General features: G+C 47.5%; 1 protein-coding gene across 1 annotated transcript in view; it reads left to right on the forward strand.

Moving 5' to 3' along the window:
- ANO2 (anoctamin 2) overlaps positions 1 to 17072 on the forward strand; it is a 337179-nt gene that overhangs the window by 308897 nt on the left and 11210 nt on the right. Inside the window, exons 21-23 of the mRNA XM_070788788.1 lie at positions 8880 to 9032; positions 9432 to 9484; positions 12363 to 12544. Coding sequence (XP_070644889.1) covers positions 8880 to 9032; positions 9432 to 9484; positions 12363 to 12544 — 388 coding nt within the window. The remainder of the gene's footprint in view (positions 1 to 8879; positions 9033 to 9431; positions 9485 to 12362; positions 12545 to 17072) is intronic.

The raw sequence follows: 17072 nt of genomic DNA on the forward strand, positions 1-17072 counted from the left end.
GGATGAGACTGTTGGATGGCATCACTGACTCAATGGACATGAGTTTGTGCAAACTCCAGGAGATTGTGAAGGACAGAGTAGCCTGGCATGCTGCAGTCCATGGGGTTGAAGAGTCAGACATGACTTAGCAACTGAACTTGCTTAGCAACAGCCTTATATAAACCCCAGGTGATCCTTTGGAGATTGAAAGGGAATTCCACCTATTGTCTTTATTTCCTCAGTAGTCTGTAAATTTGATGAATGGATTGGCAAAAGAGACCTCAATTACCAAACACACTAGGGGCTTCCCTGGTGGCTCAGATGGTAAAGAATCTGCCTGCAATGCAGGATACCCAGGTTTGACCCCCGAGTTTGGAAGGTCCCCTGGAGAAGGGAATGACAATCTACTCCAGTATTCTTGCTTGGAAAATCCCATGGACAGAAGAACCTGGTAGGCTACAGTCCATTGGGGTTGCATAGAATCAGACATGACTGAGCAAGGAACACTAACTAATCAACCAAACATGCAGAAAACCTTCAGAGGCCTCTTTGACTTGTTCTTCAAGTCAAACCCAATGGTTGTGAGTCTCTCCACGTTCCTGCTGGGGGCGGGGGCTGAGTTACTCCTCCCCTCGTACTGTGCTCTGTTAATGCTGCCATTAAAAGTCTGACTCCAAGACATAGCCAGGATTTGCTTACATGTCCGTCTTCCCCACTATATCCTGTGAACTCTTGGAAGGACAGAGTAGCCTGGCGTGCTGCAGTCCCTGGGGTTGCAAAGAATCAGACATTACACAGTAATCTGTTCATCTTTGCTTCCTTAGCAGTGAGCATGGTGCTCAGTATCTAGACTGTGCCCAGTAGATGCTTGTTTGATGAACGAGTGAATGAATGAATAAGTAATGGATGATGGATATTGAGAGCCTTCTTATGCTTCTACTGTCAAGACTTTTACTATTTTCCTAAGTGATAGAGGTCCATTCCAAGAAAGCTGCTCATGTGCCTTCTGCTAACTCTTCCTGCTTGTGTGGTCCATCAACACTTACAAATCTTTTTCACACCAGACAGTGAGTGCCGAGCACAGTTGTCTTCCTTGTCCTTAGGAGAAGGGGATCACTGGACACTGTCTGGAAATGCAGGCTGATGAAAGAAACAGTGAGGACCTTCCCATGCTTTATTTTTACTTAAGTGTTTATATTCATGAGCTGTTTCTAGCTGAATCTTTTCAGTGACCACCTCCTGAGTGAGGAGACAGACTCATGCCAACATATTCCTGAGTCCTTCCCTTCCATTGCTTATTAGAGGCTCATGATGGGGAGAATTTTTTTTTTTTTTTTCCAGCCTCACCATATGTGGGATCTTAGTTCCTCCACCAGGGTTGGAACCAGACACTGCATTGGAAGCACAGAGTCTTAACCATTGGACCTCCAGGGAAATCTCAACAGGGAAGATTCTTAAACCTCCAGCTTTTAATCCCTTTAAACTGACTATATTATACAATTACTAAATTATGGAAAGTATTTTAGAAAGCTAGTTACTTTCTTTAGAGTTAGACTCTCCTAACTGATGGCTTTTAAAACCGACTTTCTCCAAAGCCTTCTGTGTGCGTGACAGAGCTGAGGCTGTCCATGTGGACGTGTCAGAGGCATGTTAGAACCTCATGGCCTCCCCTCCCTCCCCATCACTAAGCACAATGATTTCCATTCACACATTTCAGTCGTCTGCCTCTTTTCGTGTTTGTTTAGTATTTACAGCTGGTGACATTAAGTTCATATTCACGAAACAAGATAACCTCTCAACATCTGCTACAGGAAGGACACCACACAAAATGGTGGGGCCTCGGAAGAGTCAAAAACGTCCATGATCTCAAAGGAGCTTGTGGTTCAGGGCGCAAGTCAGATAAACAAGGAGAGGAACGTGTGCAGGGCATTATGGGAGTGGGGAGGAGAGGTGCCCGGGCTCCCAGTTCTGCCTGGAGGAGGGATGGGGAGTAGAGTGGGGGAGACCCTTCACAGAGGAGGTTCAGTGGAACCTGAATAGAAACGGTAATCCATCTAACAGACAAGAAGAGGAGGAAAATGATAGATTGCCGTGACATGTACCAAGGCTCAGGAATATGGGAAATGTGGTGAACGTAGGGAAGTCGAATGGTTTTCAAAGGCTTGGAAAGCTGGCAGATTCGGTCTCCAAGTGCCATGGCTCAGTGTCAGCTCAGAGTGTGGGTGGGGAGCACGTGTGTCTGCAAAACTAACTCAGGGTCATATCTCAAAGGTCTTGAATGCCATACCAAAGATCTGGGCGGTATCGTGTGTGAGGATGTGTGTGCGTGTGTGACGGAAGTGTAGATATGTTCACTGAAGAATTTTGAGTAAATGAAAAACAACTTGTGTTCCATCAAGAGCTTTTCCACCTGTCCTGGCTGGTCCACTCTATCCCACTCAATACACTATTTCTTCCTTAAGCCGATCGTCCTGAAATGTCCTTCCTGGACAATGTCGAGTGTAATCCACTCCTTGTTATTTTAACCTAAGCCCAGGTAATCAAGGCCAAGATTTTAATTGCATCAGGCAGCACAGGGCTGTAGCTGCATATTTTCAAAGGAGACTGGTTGCTGGGGATTGAGAAGAGAAAACCAACGGGGTTTGTGCTTACGAGGCTGTCCAGCCTCTGTGCTTTCAGCTAGGTGTCTCTGGAGCACTTGCCAGCAGGCTTTGTAAAGATTTTGTTGAAAATCAACTTATGAATTCCTCCCTAATTGGCTTGGCCCAGGTCTAATCTGTTATTGGTGGAGCCAGCCTGGCTTCTATTATGCTGAGTGCTGAGGATTTCCGGCCCTGCTCCGAGCCTCGTGGAGGCTGGCTATTTTTAGAAGCCAGTCTTGGTGTTGGTGAAGGCTGGTATCACTGTGTCCTCTGAAGCGACCCCAGAAGGCTGCCCATCTGATACAGCGTGTAGACCTCTGGCAACAAAGAGCAAGTCTTGGAATTGCCATTTGTATGCCAGAGGGTTATGGTTTTATACTTTTTTTTTTCTTTCCCCAAGATGAAACAAAGCTTCCTCTTTGTTCCTGCCTCTCTAAGTGGATTCCTGGAAATGGGCTGTGTACCTGGTCCAAGCCGGTAACACCTGTGGCCATGGAACGTCTTCAGAGGGTGGTTTCTCTTGGCCCCAGGACACCCTGGAGAAGTATCAGAGGAGGGACAGGGTGGTGGCGTCACTGGCCTTTGCTGAGCTTACCCTCTTAAGGTTGTACGGTGTAAAACACACAGACATGCCTGGAAGAGGCAAGAGGAGAGACCCAGTGTGGGGCTGGGACCATTTCTGGGCAATATTAGCACTGAGTAGACCCAAGACCGAAGCCTGAGATACCTGGTGACGGAGAGTTGGAGAAAGGGAAGATGCAAAGATCAGGGCAGCCCCCTCAGAGGAGAGAGCTCAAGTCTACCTTGGGAGGAAGCCGAGGAAGTGGAGAGCCCTAACTTTCCCTAAGATCCTGGAAGGAAGGACATTGGATTTCTGAGTGCCGTTCGCATGAGTGTGGAGAGGACAGGCTGTATCAGTTTATAGTCTCTCAGACATAACCCACCCCGTCTCTCCCCCATCAGCCCCCACCCTAAGTCCTCCACGGGGCTTTGTAGAGTTTAAACAGTTCTGTTGGAGGAAGTCACTCATACAAACATCACCTCTATAGACCTGAGCTCATTAGAACCAAAGAGACCAACTTAGAGCCCCAGGAATAAGGACAGAGTCATCTATATACTTAAATACAAACATGTATTTTACAGGCTTTGGAAAACGAGTCTGACATCTGTTTTGCTTTCCTTGTTAATTCCACCCCGCTCCACTCTCTACTTGCCCTCACCCCACCCCAGACTCTAAAGTGAATTCCTCAGCAAAGCCTGAGTTAAGGGATGTGATAGACCCTGCATTTGCAGCTGGCTCCCAAAGCTTGCTTTGGAAGATTTCTCCTCCTGGAGAAGGAAATGGCAACTCACTCCAGTACTCTTGCCTGGAAAATCCCATGGAGGGAGGAGCCTGCCAGGCTACAATCCATGGGGTCACAAAGAGTCAGGCACAACTGAGCTACTTTACTTTCACTTTCAGCCAGCTAGCTAGCCAGGCAGTTGTTCATCTCAAGGACCTGACCTAGACAAATCTGTGCCTTCTGGTATGTCTTGTCACCAACTGGCAGCTGCTGGTCTCTTAGGGCCTTCGGGGAATCCCCTGGGCATCATGGACCATGGCTAGGATAGCACACCAGTTCAGGGAGAGCCACAGCTCTTGACCGTGGCTCAAGCAAACTGCCAGACCAAAACAGGTGTGCTGGTGAAGTTCTGTGCATTCTCTCTGTCTCGAAACTTCTGCTTTAGTTTTATTTCATTTTGTTAATTTAACTTTGGATCCTGGTTTTTCTCCTTTTTTTAAAATTAATTAATTTATTTTGGGCTGTGCCAGGTCTTCGTTTCTTTGTGGGCTTTTCTCTAGGTGCAGTGAATGAGGGCTAAATCTTCATTGAGGTGCTCAGGCTTCTCATTGCGGTAGCTTCTAGTTGCAGAATGCAGGCTCTGGGGCAGGTAGGCTCAGTAGCTGCGGCTCCTGGGCTCTGGAGCACAGGCTCAGTAATTGTGGCACATGGGCTTAGTTGCTCTGAGGCATGCGAGATCTTCCTGGATCAGGGATCGAACCCATATCCTGCGCTGGCAGGAGGATTCTTTACCGTTGAGTCACCAGGGAAGCCCCTGGTTTTTCTTTCTTTACGTGGCTGTCCTAGAATCTTGAAGGTTCTCCAAGAGAATGGGAATCACAGCACCACGGCAAATCAGACCTGAAGGGGATTTAAAGTGGTTTCTTCAATTTGAACATGAAGATGCAGAAGTCCAGTGAAACAGAATTGCCTAAGGACCTGAGGCTAGTGAAAAACACATCCAGGGCTGGAAGTGAGGCCTCTGCCTCTCATTCAGTGTTTATACCTTAAATATGTGTCTGTTTAAGGTACACATATACAGGATACATTGCAGCCATCTGTACTCCAGTAAGAATGAAAATACACAGGACAGGTATCACTGAACAGTTATTAAGTGACATTGTTGTGAGCACTTTGTACATGCAATATTATTTACCCCTTTTTCAACCGACTGGGTGGTATTTTTACTATTCTCAATTTGTAATTGCTTAATAACTTGCCTTAATAATTAGGGAACTCTTGGTTGTCCAATGGCTAAGACTAGACTCCACATTCCCAATGCAGGATGCCCAGGTCCAACTCCTAGTTAGAGAACTAGATTCCAGAAGCTGCAACTAAGAGCTTGTATGCCTCAATTAAAGATCCTGCATGTTACGATGAAGACCTGATGAAGCTGAATAAATTAATAAAATATTTTTTTAAGTAGGGAGGTCTTTTTTAATAATTTTATATATTTTTGTCTGTGCTGGGTCTTCATTGCTGTGTGGTTTTTCTCTGCTGCAGCGAGCAAGGGCTACTCTCTAGTTGCGGTATATGGGCTTCTCATTGGGGCTTCTTTGGTTGGGGAGCACAGGCTCTAGGCACACGGGCTTCAGTAGTTGCAGCTCTTGGGCTCTAGAGCACAGGCTCAGTAGTTGTTGTGCATGAGCTCAGTTGCTCCACGGCATGTGGGATCTTCCCAGACCAGGGTTTGAACCCATGTCTTCGGCATTGGCAGGCAGATTCTATACCACTGAGCCACCAGGGAAGCCCTAGGGAAGTCTTATTAGACTTTCTTGAGACTCAGGTCTAACTTTGCATCAGCAAATCTATACTGAACCACTCCAAGGGATGGAGCCCTGCCTTCAGGAGATCAATCACAAGTAGATCAATCACAGCAGCGCACAGTGGCAGCTATAATGAAGTAACCACTTTGTTGGGGGGCGGGAGGCGGACTTCTCCAAGGAGATAGCATTTGACTGCTCTTGGGGATGCATAGACTTTTGCTAGCTGGAGAATGAGTGCTTGTGTGCCAGTGAAGGGAAATGCTAAGGGGTTCAGGGAGAAATCTGGAGGTGAGGAGCTCGGGGTCCTGGAATTCTGGCAGAAGCATCACGGCTGTGGGAGGTGCTGGGAGGCTGGCTAGAGAGGTAAGATAATCCAGTACCTATGTCCCGAGATAGGGAATCTGGATTCTATCCAGTAACAGAGAGGAGCCAACAGAAAGGTTTGTGGGTAGGTTAGGCAATGGTCTTGGATTCCTGGAGACTTGGGGCTGGATGGATGCGTTGTGTGTGCACTTGGTTGCTTAGTCGTGTCCAAGTCTTTGAGACTTGGTGGACTGTAGCCGCCAGGCTCCTCTGCCCATGGGGATTCTCCAGGCAAGAAGACTGTAGTGGGTTGCCATGCCCTCCTCAGTGGGATCTTCCCAACTCAGGGATCGAATCCAGGTCTCTCACATTGCAGGCGGATCCTTTACTGTGTGAGCCACCAGGGAAACCCAGGAATACTGGAGTGGGTAGCCTATTCCCTTCTCCAAGGGACCTTTCCAACCCAGGAATTGAACCGGGGTCTCCCGTGACAAGGAAAGCCGGTAGGAGGAGGTGGTTGCAATTGTCCAGGGAGAAGCAATGGGGGCCTGGACTCCTTACAGCCATTTGACTGGCACAGGCTGCCTCCACTCCTCTGCCCTCACTGATTCTGGAGGGGAGGGGAGATGCTGTCTTTAATGCATTCTGCCTGCAGGGACAGGATATCTGTCAAATCTAAGCTTCCGTGTCCATATGGAGACTCCCCATGGTACCTACCCTGAGCAGGCTTGAGCTCTCTCCTTCCGGTCTCTACTGTGTCTAGTACATTTTTCTTTCTCTCTTGGTGCACATCGGGTTTCCTTGTACATCTTCGTACATTTCTGTCTTCTGCTTCACACCCAGCTCCTTGAAGGCAGTCCAGACCTTTGCCTCCTTAAATACTTGGCACCATGACTAACATTTAATGAGCTCTCGGTACACGTGTGATGAATGAATCTACTTTCTAAATAAGGCAGTGACTACAGATAGGGCAAGAAGTGGCCAACTCTGGGAGATTTTTTAAAAGTTTACTTTATTGAAGTGTAGTTGACATATAAGTTTGTTAATTTCGGCTGTACAGCACAGTGATTCAGTTTTATATATAAATAAAATATAATATATATATATTATTTTTCATATTTTCCATCATAGCTTATGACAGTAAATTGAATATAGTTTCCTCTGCTACAGTAGGACATTGTTTTCAAGTTACATCAACGGTCAGCAAATGAATCCAGCCCACTTTATTTACCGCTTTTGTAAATAAAGTTTTATTGGAACATAACCAAGCCTGTTGGTCCATGTTTGGATCCAGCTGTTTTCACTCTGCAAAGGCAGAGTTAAGTTATATGACCAGACCATACAGAAATAGTTACTATCTGCTCAGCCATAAAAAACCATGAAATATTGCCATTGGCAGCACCATAGACGGACTTCGAGATGATCATACTAAGTGAAGTGAATCAGCCAGAGAAAGCAAATATTGTATCTCATATGTCAAATCTGAAAAATAATACAGGGATTCCCCTGGCAGTCCAGTGTGGTTAAAACTTCACCTTCCAATGCAGGTCGGGGGGAGGTTTGATCCCTGGTGGGGAAGCTAAACTCACATGCCTTGCAGCCAAAAAACCAAAACATAAAACAGAAGCAATATTGTAACAAATTCAGTAAAGATTTTTTTTTAATGGTCCACATCAAAAAACACTTAAATAAATGATACATATGAACTTGTTTACTAAACAGAAACAGACTCTAAGACATTGAAACTTATCAAAGGGGAGATTGTCAGGGGAGGGGTAAATTAGGAGTTTGGGATTAGCAGGTACAAACTGCTATATATAAAATAGATAACTAACAAGATCTTCTGTAGAGCACAGGGAACTCTATTCAAGACCTTGTGGTAACCTATAATGGAAAAGAGTCTTAAAAATTTATACACACACACACACACACACACACACACGGAGAAGACAATGGCACCCCACTCCAGTACTCTTGCCTGGAAAATCCCATGGATGGAGGAGCCTGGTGGGCTGCAGTCCATGGGGTCGCAAAGAGTTGGACACGACTGAGTGAGTTCACTTCCACTTTGCACTTTCATGCATTGGAGAAGGAAATGGCAACCTACTCCAGTGTTCTTGCCTGGAGAATCCCAGGGATGGCGGAGCCTGGTGGGCTGCCGTCTATGGGGTCACACAGAGTCAGACACGACTGAAGTGACTTAGCAGCAGCAGCATATATACACAAACACATGTACATACATATGTATGGGCTTCCCTCGTAGCTCAGTTGGTAAAGAATCTGCCTGCAGTGCAGGAGACATGGGTTTGATTCCTGGGTCAGGAAGAACCTCTGGAGAAGGAAATGGCAATCCACTCCAATATTCTTGCCTGGAAAATCCCATGGACAGAGGAGCCTGGCGGGCTACAGTCCACGGGGTTGCAAGAGTCGGACACGACTGAGCTACTAAACTTACCACCACCATATATGTGTATCTGAATGCTTGTGCTATATACCTGACACAATATTATAAATCAACTAAAGTTCCATTAAAAAAAAATTGACTACCTAGACCTTTGCTGAAGAAGTTTGTTAACCTCTGAGTTCAATGAGCAGAACTAGTGACTGGACATACAAGGTGATGGAAAGGAAGGGGTTGAGACTTTTCCTTTTCTCATGTCTTCTCACCTAAACAGAGCTTTGCACCCCAGTGATAGCACTGACCCCTAGGCCTGCAGGTGCTGAGAGAGACACCCCCGCTGTGGGGCAGGTCAAACAGGGAGTCTGAGCCCGAGGAGGACAAGAGAGCCGGGTCAGAAGAGACAGGGCCAGGGCTGCCGGGCACAGCCCACCTAAGCTGCTGCCTGTCGTGCCCTGCTCTCTCCTAGTCATCCAGTTTGGCTTTGTCACCCTCTTTGTGGCCTCCTTTCCTCTGGCACCTGTGTTTGCCCTCCTCAACAACGTCATTGAGGTGCGCCTGGACGCGAAGAAGTTCGTTACGGAGCTGAGACGGCCAGACGCTGTGAGGACCAAGGACATCGGTATGTCTCCTGCCCGGAGGCCGGGCCGCTCCTCCCCATCCCCTCCCTCCGACCCTCCCCCTGTCTCCCAGGCCGCCTCCCTCCCACTGTGTCAGGCATCCAGGATCCTGGGGCAGCTCTTGCTTCATCAGCCCCTCTGAGCCCCCTCACCCTCTTCTTCTCAGGTGCTGGGAGGTCAGATGATTCACACACACACACACACACACACACACACACACACTGGCCCCCGGGTTTGCAGACACGGCTGCCCCTAAGCCTTTCCAGACAAGCCCATCTCTGGGGGCCCCGGCAGAGCTCCACTGGTAACTTGCCTGCAAAGCGTCACTCTGGCTGCAGCCTTGTCATCACTGGGCTGGGGGCGGGAGGGAGCCAGACGCCCTTCTCTTTCTGTCTTAACAGGGATCTGGTTTGATATCCTCTCTGGCATCGGCAAATTCTCTGTTATCATCAATGTAAGTGCTTGCGTTCCTGACACCTTTTCTCTGTGGGAAGGGCTTTCCAGGGGAGCTGAGGTCTTCAGGGCAGGAAACCAGTTCTGTTGCCTCCCAGCTTCTTCCATTTGGAGCTCTAATTAATACAGTTGTTGTTGTTCTTATTGTTTAGTCGCTAAGTCGTGTCTGACTCTTTGTGACTCCGTGGACTGTAGCCCGCTAGGCTCCTCTGTTCACGGTATTTCCCAGGCAAGAATACTTAAGTGGGTTGCCATTTAGCCTCTCCAGTTAATAGTGAGTACACGCCTTCTTACACATCAGGCTGTGGCCAGAGCTCTGCAGCTTTGTCGTTCATTTTGCTAAGAGAAAGAAAGGTAATTACCCACCAGAATGCGTACCTTGGCCTTAAGAATCCAGATCAGATCTTTCTTCAGAGCCAAGAATCATGAGGAAAGAATTCCCCATATCTATCCATCTCTCCCCTTTCTTTTTCTACTCCGGAGCTGAACAATACCTGGAGCATCGCCCAGGCTGCAGTTCCTAATTGCCATTCCTCTGAGTTGTCAGTATGAAGTCTTAATTATCCCTGTGGACTCCAGCACTGCTTGCTTAAGATAGGACATGGAAGAAGAGGGGTCCTGCCTGCTCCGACCTCCTTAACTGCCTTGCCAGACATGTCCAGGTTTCAGAGGAAATCCTGCTGGACCCAAGCCAACAAACAGCTCCTTTGGCGTCTGCATTCCTTACAGACGGTGGCCAGGCAGGGTCACCACTTCCATCTCCTGAGACCAGATCAGTCAGCTCAGCACACAGCAAGAAAGTCATGGCCCCTGTTCCCTGGGGAGAGAAGCACTGACTCTGCCCGGGCTCCCCACTCAGAACACATAAAGTGACATGAGGTGTGCAGACAGGCAGAGAGGATCAGCCCGTCACACGTGGGATGTTTGATGTAGGAAGTGCAGGTCTCAAGGCTGAGAAATCAGGTGCCATTTGGAAAATAGATCAATAGCTGCTTTGGAGTTGAAGCTTCTAGAAAAGAAGTAATTGCGAGTGCTAATGGCTTCCCAGGTGGCTCAGTGGTAAAGAACCTGCTTGCTAAGGCAGGAGATGCAGGAGATGCAGGTTCGACCCCTGGGTTGGAAAGATCCCCTGGACAAGGGCATGGCAACCCACTCCAGTATTCTTGCCTGGAGAATTCCATGGACAGAGGAGCCTTGTGGGCTACAGTCCACGGGGTCGCAAAGAGTCCGACGCGACTGAGCGCACGTGCTTCTGGGAAAAGCCTCGAGTACCAAGCACTTTTCAGCTAGACAACAAAATTGTAGAAGCTTTACTTCCCTGCCCTTACTTCTTATTTGTTAAAAAATGGGGGCGGGTGAGAGTCTCACCAAATCATGTCATTCTAGAAATTAAAAGAGATGATGAGGGTATGCCTGGTCCACACTCTGTAAATGCGGCTGTGATTATTAGAAGTACGTTTCTCACTGTTACATATGGCTGTGGCCCCGCACACTCACATATACATTTAGAAAACAATGCCTAAACTGCCTTTTTTGAAAGAGCTTTAATTGTTGGTGCCGGGGACAGTATAAACACCCGCCAAAAAGATTTAAGATTTTCTTTGCAGAAAGTCCTCCTGCATGTAAACAGGCAATCATTCATCTGTCGTTTGGCTTGCTCCGCAGACTTTTATAGAGGACTTGGATACACCCGGGGCGAGGTCGGGTGTGTGCGTTTCATCCAGCAAGAACTACTCCTCTCCCTCGGTGTCTTACTTTTTCTAAGCAAAATGGGTGAGAGTGGCTTCCATCATGTGACAGGATAAAAGCCGCTGAGAGACAGTGGTGAAGTAGGCTCCCTGTGGAACCATAGCCGCAGTGTGCCTGGTTTTCTGGTGTCACTCAGGGGCAAGTGTACCATTGGATGTCCTTGCCCATCACATTTAAGTGGCCCTCTGGACTTCCCTGGTGGTGCTAGTGCTAAAGAACCTGCCTGCCAATGCAGGGGAGATATAAGAGACGCACTTTTGATCCCTGGCTTGGGAAGGAGGAGGAGGGCATGGCAACCCACTCCAGTATTCTTGCCTGTAGAATCCCATGGACAGAGGAGCCTGGTGGGCTACAGTCCATAGGGTCGCAAAGAGACATGACTGAAGCGACTTAGCGTGCACACACGCATTACTATTGACAATTTTCTCAGAAAGTCTTCCGTTCCTTTTTAAAAAAAATAATTTTATTGATTTATTTATTTTCAAGTGTGCTGGGTCTTTGGTTCTGCGTGGGCTTTTCTGTAGTTGCAGCAAGTGCTGGCTACTCTCTAGTTTTGGTGCACGGGCTTCTCATTGCAGTGACTTCTCTTGTCGCAGAGCACGGGCTCCAGGGCACTCAGGCTTCAGTAGCTCTCAATGTGGGCTTGTAGTTTCAGCTCCTGGGCCCTATAGCCCGGGCTCAGTAGCTGCGGCGCACGGACCTAGTTGCTCTGCTACATGTGGGATCTTCTTGGACCAGGAATTGAACCCATGTCTCCTGCATTGGCAGGCAGATTCCACTGAACCACCAGGAAAACCCCATCCACTCCTCTTTGGTGTGGCCAATGCCAGCATCAAGTCAAATATCTCGAGATGTTTATGACCTCCCTCTCCAAATGGTCCCAACTGGCTGCGCATTCTTTTCTTCAGTGGCCGTAATTCACTCTCTTGACAGCCGTGGTTTCCTTCCATGTGTCAAAGATGGAAAAGCCAGGCAGGTCAGCAACATGAGCTCAGGATGAGGATTCTATTAGAGCAGCACCTCTGGATGGGGAGCCCAGGAGGGGGGCCGTCTCTTAGCCAGATGGACCTGTGCCACCTGGATGGCGTCCGACCTGACCATTCCTCAGGTGCTTGTGGTTCTACCCCCAGGCTTTTGTCATCGCTGTCACCTCCGACTTCATCCCCCGCCTGGTGTATCAGTACTCCTACAGTCACAATGGGACTCTACACGGCTTTGTCAACCACACCCTCTCCTTTTTCAACGTCAGCCAGCTGAAGGAGGGAACGCAGCCCGAGAACTCCCAGTTTGAGCAGGAGGTTCAGTTCTGCAGGTAAGGTGATTGGGAGCAGGAGGGCGGTGGAGGACTGGAAGCAGCAAGTCCAAGTAACTCTCCAGATGACCTAGAATTGTATCATTCTCCTTCTCCTTAGCCTCGGTCTCCTACCCCCAAGCCCCAGATCCCAAAATATCAATTTCAATGAATCAACCAATATTTTTTTAACTGGAAGGTTTCAACACTTTATTTTTTTAACTTTTAATTTTGTTTTGGGGTATAGATGATTAACAGTGCCTTGATAGTTTCAGATGGACGGCAGAGAGACTCAGCCATACATATACACATATCCATTCTCCCCAAACTCTTTTCCCATCCAGGCTGCCACATAACATTGAGCAGAGTTCTTTGTGCTATACTGTAGGTCCTTGCTGGTGATCCGTTTTAAATATAACAGTGTGTCCATGTCCATCCCAAACTCCCTGACTATTCCTTCCCTCTATCCTTCCCCCTGGGAACCATAAGCTTGTTCTCTAAATGAATCAACCAACATTTATTGAGTGCCTTTTGCTAGACATTTTGGAGCAGACAAAAAGGTATATAGGTTCATTCTCACCATCAAGGGAAGGTCTGGTTGGGAAGAAAACAGAACTCTCTGGGACATTGCACATTGTTCAGTGATTATATCTAGTACAGATCATGAGCTTTATGGGTGTTTGGAGCAGGGGGAGAATGGTGGAGGCTGGAATGGAAAGGGTAGGCTTCTTGGAGGAGCCGTGAAGAGTTGTCGGGCAAAAAACATATCATAGTATGGAGTCAGCACGAGCCAGGTCATGGGGGTTGGGATGAACCTGGGGTATTTGATAAATGCTTAGGGGCTAGCTGGTAGAGTCTGCGAGGAGAGTGTTTGGGAGATAAACATAGGGAATAATAAAGAAAATAGAATATATAGAGCAACTCCATGGGTAGTATAAGCCAAAGTGTTGTTGGACTTGAATAGGTAGGATGAAGTAGATACTGAGAAACCTTGAAATCTTATAGGAATTTTAATGTGACACAGTAGGAAGTTATGGACTTTTATAGGGCCAGGTAGTTAGAGGATAAAGTGTAGGTTTCGGAAAATTAATTTGGTCTCAGAGTGGAAGATGGGTTAGAATTGAAGGAACTCAAGGAGAGTGGCTGAGGTGCTGCACCATTCAGACATGAGCCATGGAAGGCCTGGGACAGAAATGTGGAAGAAATTCGGAGTTGGGGAGAAGATGAGCTACTTAATGCCATACCTTACAAAGCTGGGGAGCAGAGGCCTGAGAGAGAGCCTGAGTTAGGATGATCCTGAAGTTTGGGCTGACGTCAGAAGACTGGGAAATTGTGGGTCCGTTGACAGGGATGGGGAAGATGCTAAGAGAATCTGATTTTACCATCCATGTGATGAATTTGGTCCCAGTCATGTTGCATGTAAAACAATGGTAAGAAATCTAAGAGGGGAATTTCCATCTAACTCCTGGAGAGAGTAGCTGGAATTCCCAAGAGGACCAGGTTAGAGTCATGATTGTAGTCTGTCAGCACAGGGATCACTGAAGCTGAGAAACAGAGAACTCTCCACTATTTACCTGAGAAGGGCAAAGAAAGAGAAAAAGGAAGCAGAGGGGGAATAAATTCTCTAACCCTTTTGTACCTTGGTTAAGTGATGGTCCCTGGAGGACTCGATCCAAGATCATACCTCTTGTATTTAAACAAATAGAACACGGGGACTTCCCTGGTAGTCCAGTGGTTAAGAATCCACCTGCCAGTGTGGGGGACACAGGTTGGATCTCTGGTTTAGGAACTAAGATCCCACATGCCACAGGGCATCTAAGCCACAACTGCTGAGCCTGTGCTCTAAAGCGCGTGAGCCACAACCACAGCTACTGAGCCCACACTCCCTAGAGCGTGCTTGGCAACCAGAGGAGCCAAGATCTGTGATCCTAGAAAAGTCTTCAGCTTTCTAAGAGGTTTCCAGTGACAGATTCTGAAGCAAGACTGACATTTGTTCAAGAATGCAAGCCTCAACCCCTGCTCGCAGCCACGAACAGCACAAGTGTGACTTGTTGCCTGGGGAAGCCAAGGCTAACACTGTTCCTTTGGTTGGTCTAGAAGCACATATAGACCTTCTAGAAGTTGGTCTGGAAGGTCTATCCATAGGGACCTTGCCCTTGATGATCAGATCTTCCAGTGACCCTCTGAATATATTTTCCAATGGATTGAACTGGCTTAAACACAAAGGGACTTAACTGCATCTGTATTGAAAGTTGAGGGTAGTTCTAGTTGAGTAGACTTGATTCAATCTGCCCAAACCAAATCTTGCTCCATCTTCCAACTCTACTGTAGTCAATGGTGACTGTAGTTTCAAAACTACAGACCAGTATTATACTGGGTCCAAATCCAGTGGGAAACAAGCCTTCCACCTCTTTCCCAACCATATCAGCAAAAGTCTTGCTGCAGCTCATTGGTTGGGATCAGCCATGCTTCCTACCCAGAACCAATCACTGCAGCCAGAAGAATGTGATGCTTTCCATGGTCTTTGGCACTGTGGGGCTTGGGAGTGGGAGGTGAAATGATCTCCATCTAAAGCACATGGTCTCAGAGTAGGGGGTCGTTCCCTCCTCCTCTGAGATCTGAAGTCACGATGAACAGATGCAGCTCAGCCAAAACAGTAGGTGCTCAGGAGACCAGGCGTTGTTGGGGGCCAGAGTGAGGTACTCTGCCCATGGCAAAGGTCATGAGGAAGGAGGCTCGACATACGCAAAGGCGGGATCGAGCCTCAGGAGTCCCCCTGGAAATCCTCGAGCGTCTACCCCCATAACCAGAGCCTGCCTACTTTACTACTTTGTGCTCTTACCTACATCTCTGACTTTACGGGGGGCTGTCCCCCACCACCTCTTTTGGAGAAGGAGTTAACTTAGAGCTCCAGTTTATAATAATTCCTGGGCGTGATAAGAGTGTTTTAACCTACAAACTCCTCTGAAGGTTCTCTAGCCTGCCTGACAGGCTCCTCCGGCCACATGTGATTGCTCACAGCCTCCCAACCGTGAGAGGCACAAGATGCTTTAAACCCTCTAAAAACAGGTTCTTTAGAGAAGTTAGAAAACTATTAGTATAAGTATAATGGGCTAATTAGAAATTGTGTTGGTGAAGGGTTTTTCATTTGTTGAGCCAATGTTTGTTGCTAAGTCTCCATATCCCCTGCCCTTACACACATTAATGAATATATAGAAGAAATAAGTATTAACCTTTGATATTAATCACGTTAGACCTTAGGCTAAGTAAATTCTTTCCTTAGCTAAAACCCACTACACCCTCACCCTGTAGGAATGTAACTTTATTTGGGTGGCGTCTGTTTTGAGAATAATCAGCCCTGGAGAAATAAGTGTCCTGATTGACTGACCGCTGTCACAAGGAGAGGGTCGTAAATTGTCAGCAGGCCCCCCTGGCCAGAAGATGATGTAACACCCCTAAGACCTCTGTATACATTTGTGTGAAGCACCTGACTTTAATAAAAGTCAGGACTGCTGTCCCCACGTGACTTTTGCATAACATCTCAGTGTATAAAAGTAGACCATGGAAAATAAAGAATTGGGATCAGTTTCTCGAAATACTGGTCTCCCCATGTCGCTCTCTCTCTCACTCTGGCTGAGTCTCCATCTGGAGCGCGGAACCCACCATGCTTACTAATTATGCCTGGGCTTCTAAGATCCGACCGGGGAGGCCTCAGTGTCTCCTCTCCTTCGGGAGAACGGAAGGACGCCTGCGGCCTACGTAAGTGGTGCAAACTTCTTGTCTTGAAGTTTTATTGGTCTCCCGCGTAAACCAAGCTACTCAGCCTCTTTTCTCCACTGAATTTTCCTACTGAGCTATCCTCATCCTATTACTCTTTATATCTTTGATAAAATATTTAAATAAATAGGTCGCCGACGCCGTCCCCGCTTCGAATACCCTGGATCAGCCGGGGCAGGACCCCGGCAAGGCGTTATTAGCACACCTGAATGGCACTGAGCTTTGCTGTGTCCAGTCAGATCACTGGACTTTCCAGGCAGCCATAAGCCCTGATAACTCTTCTCTCCAATGAAAGTAGAGGGGACCATGGCTCGTGTGTGGTCCATAGAGTGGTGGAATTAAAACTAGCTGTGTGTGTAGGAAGTGCATTCTATATTTCTGTCAAGAAAATGTACCTGCAGAAAATAGATCAAACTCAAAGAGTTTGGTTTGATCTTACTCCATACCAACCGGGATCATAGGATCATTGTGCACCTATTTTTTTATACTTTATTTGTTTTTGGCTGTGCTGGGTCTTCATTGCTGTGCATGGGCTTTCTCTAGTTGTGGGGAGTGGATGCTACCTACTCTTCATTGTGGGGCATAGGCTGTAGGTACACAGACTTTGGTCACTGTGGCACGTGGGCTCAATGATGGTGGCACATGGGCTTAGTTGCCGAATAGCATGTGGGATCTTCCAGGACCAGGGCTCAAATCTGTGTCCCCTGCATTGGCAGGTGGATTCTTAACTACCAGACCACCAGGGAAGCCCTCATCGTGCACCTGTTTTTGA

Source organism: Bos indicus, chromosome 5, assembly GCF_029378745.1.
Source record: "Bos indicus isolate NIAB-ARS_2022 breed Sahiwal x Tharparkar chromosome 5, NIAB-ARS_B.indTharparkar_mat_pri_1.0, whole genome shotgun sequence".
In the NCBI taxonomy this organism is placed as follows: Eukaryota; Metazoa; Chordata; class Mammalia; order Artiodactyla; family Bovidae; genus Bos; species Bos indicus.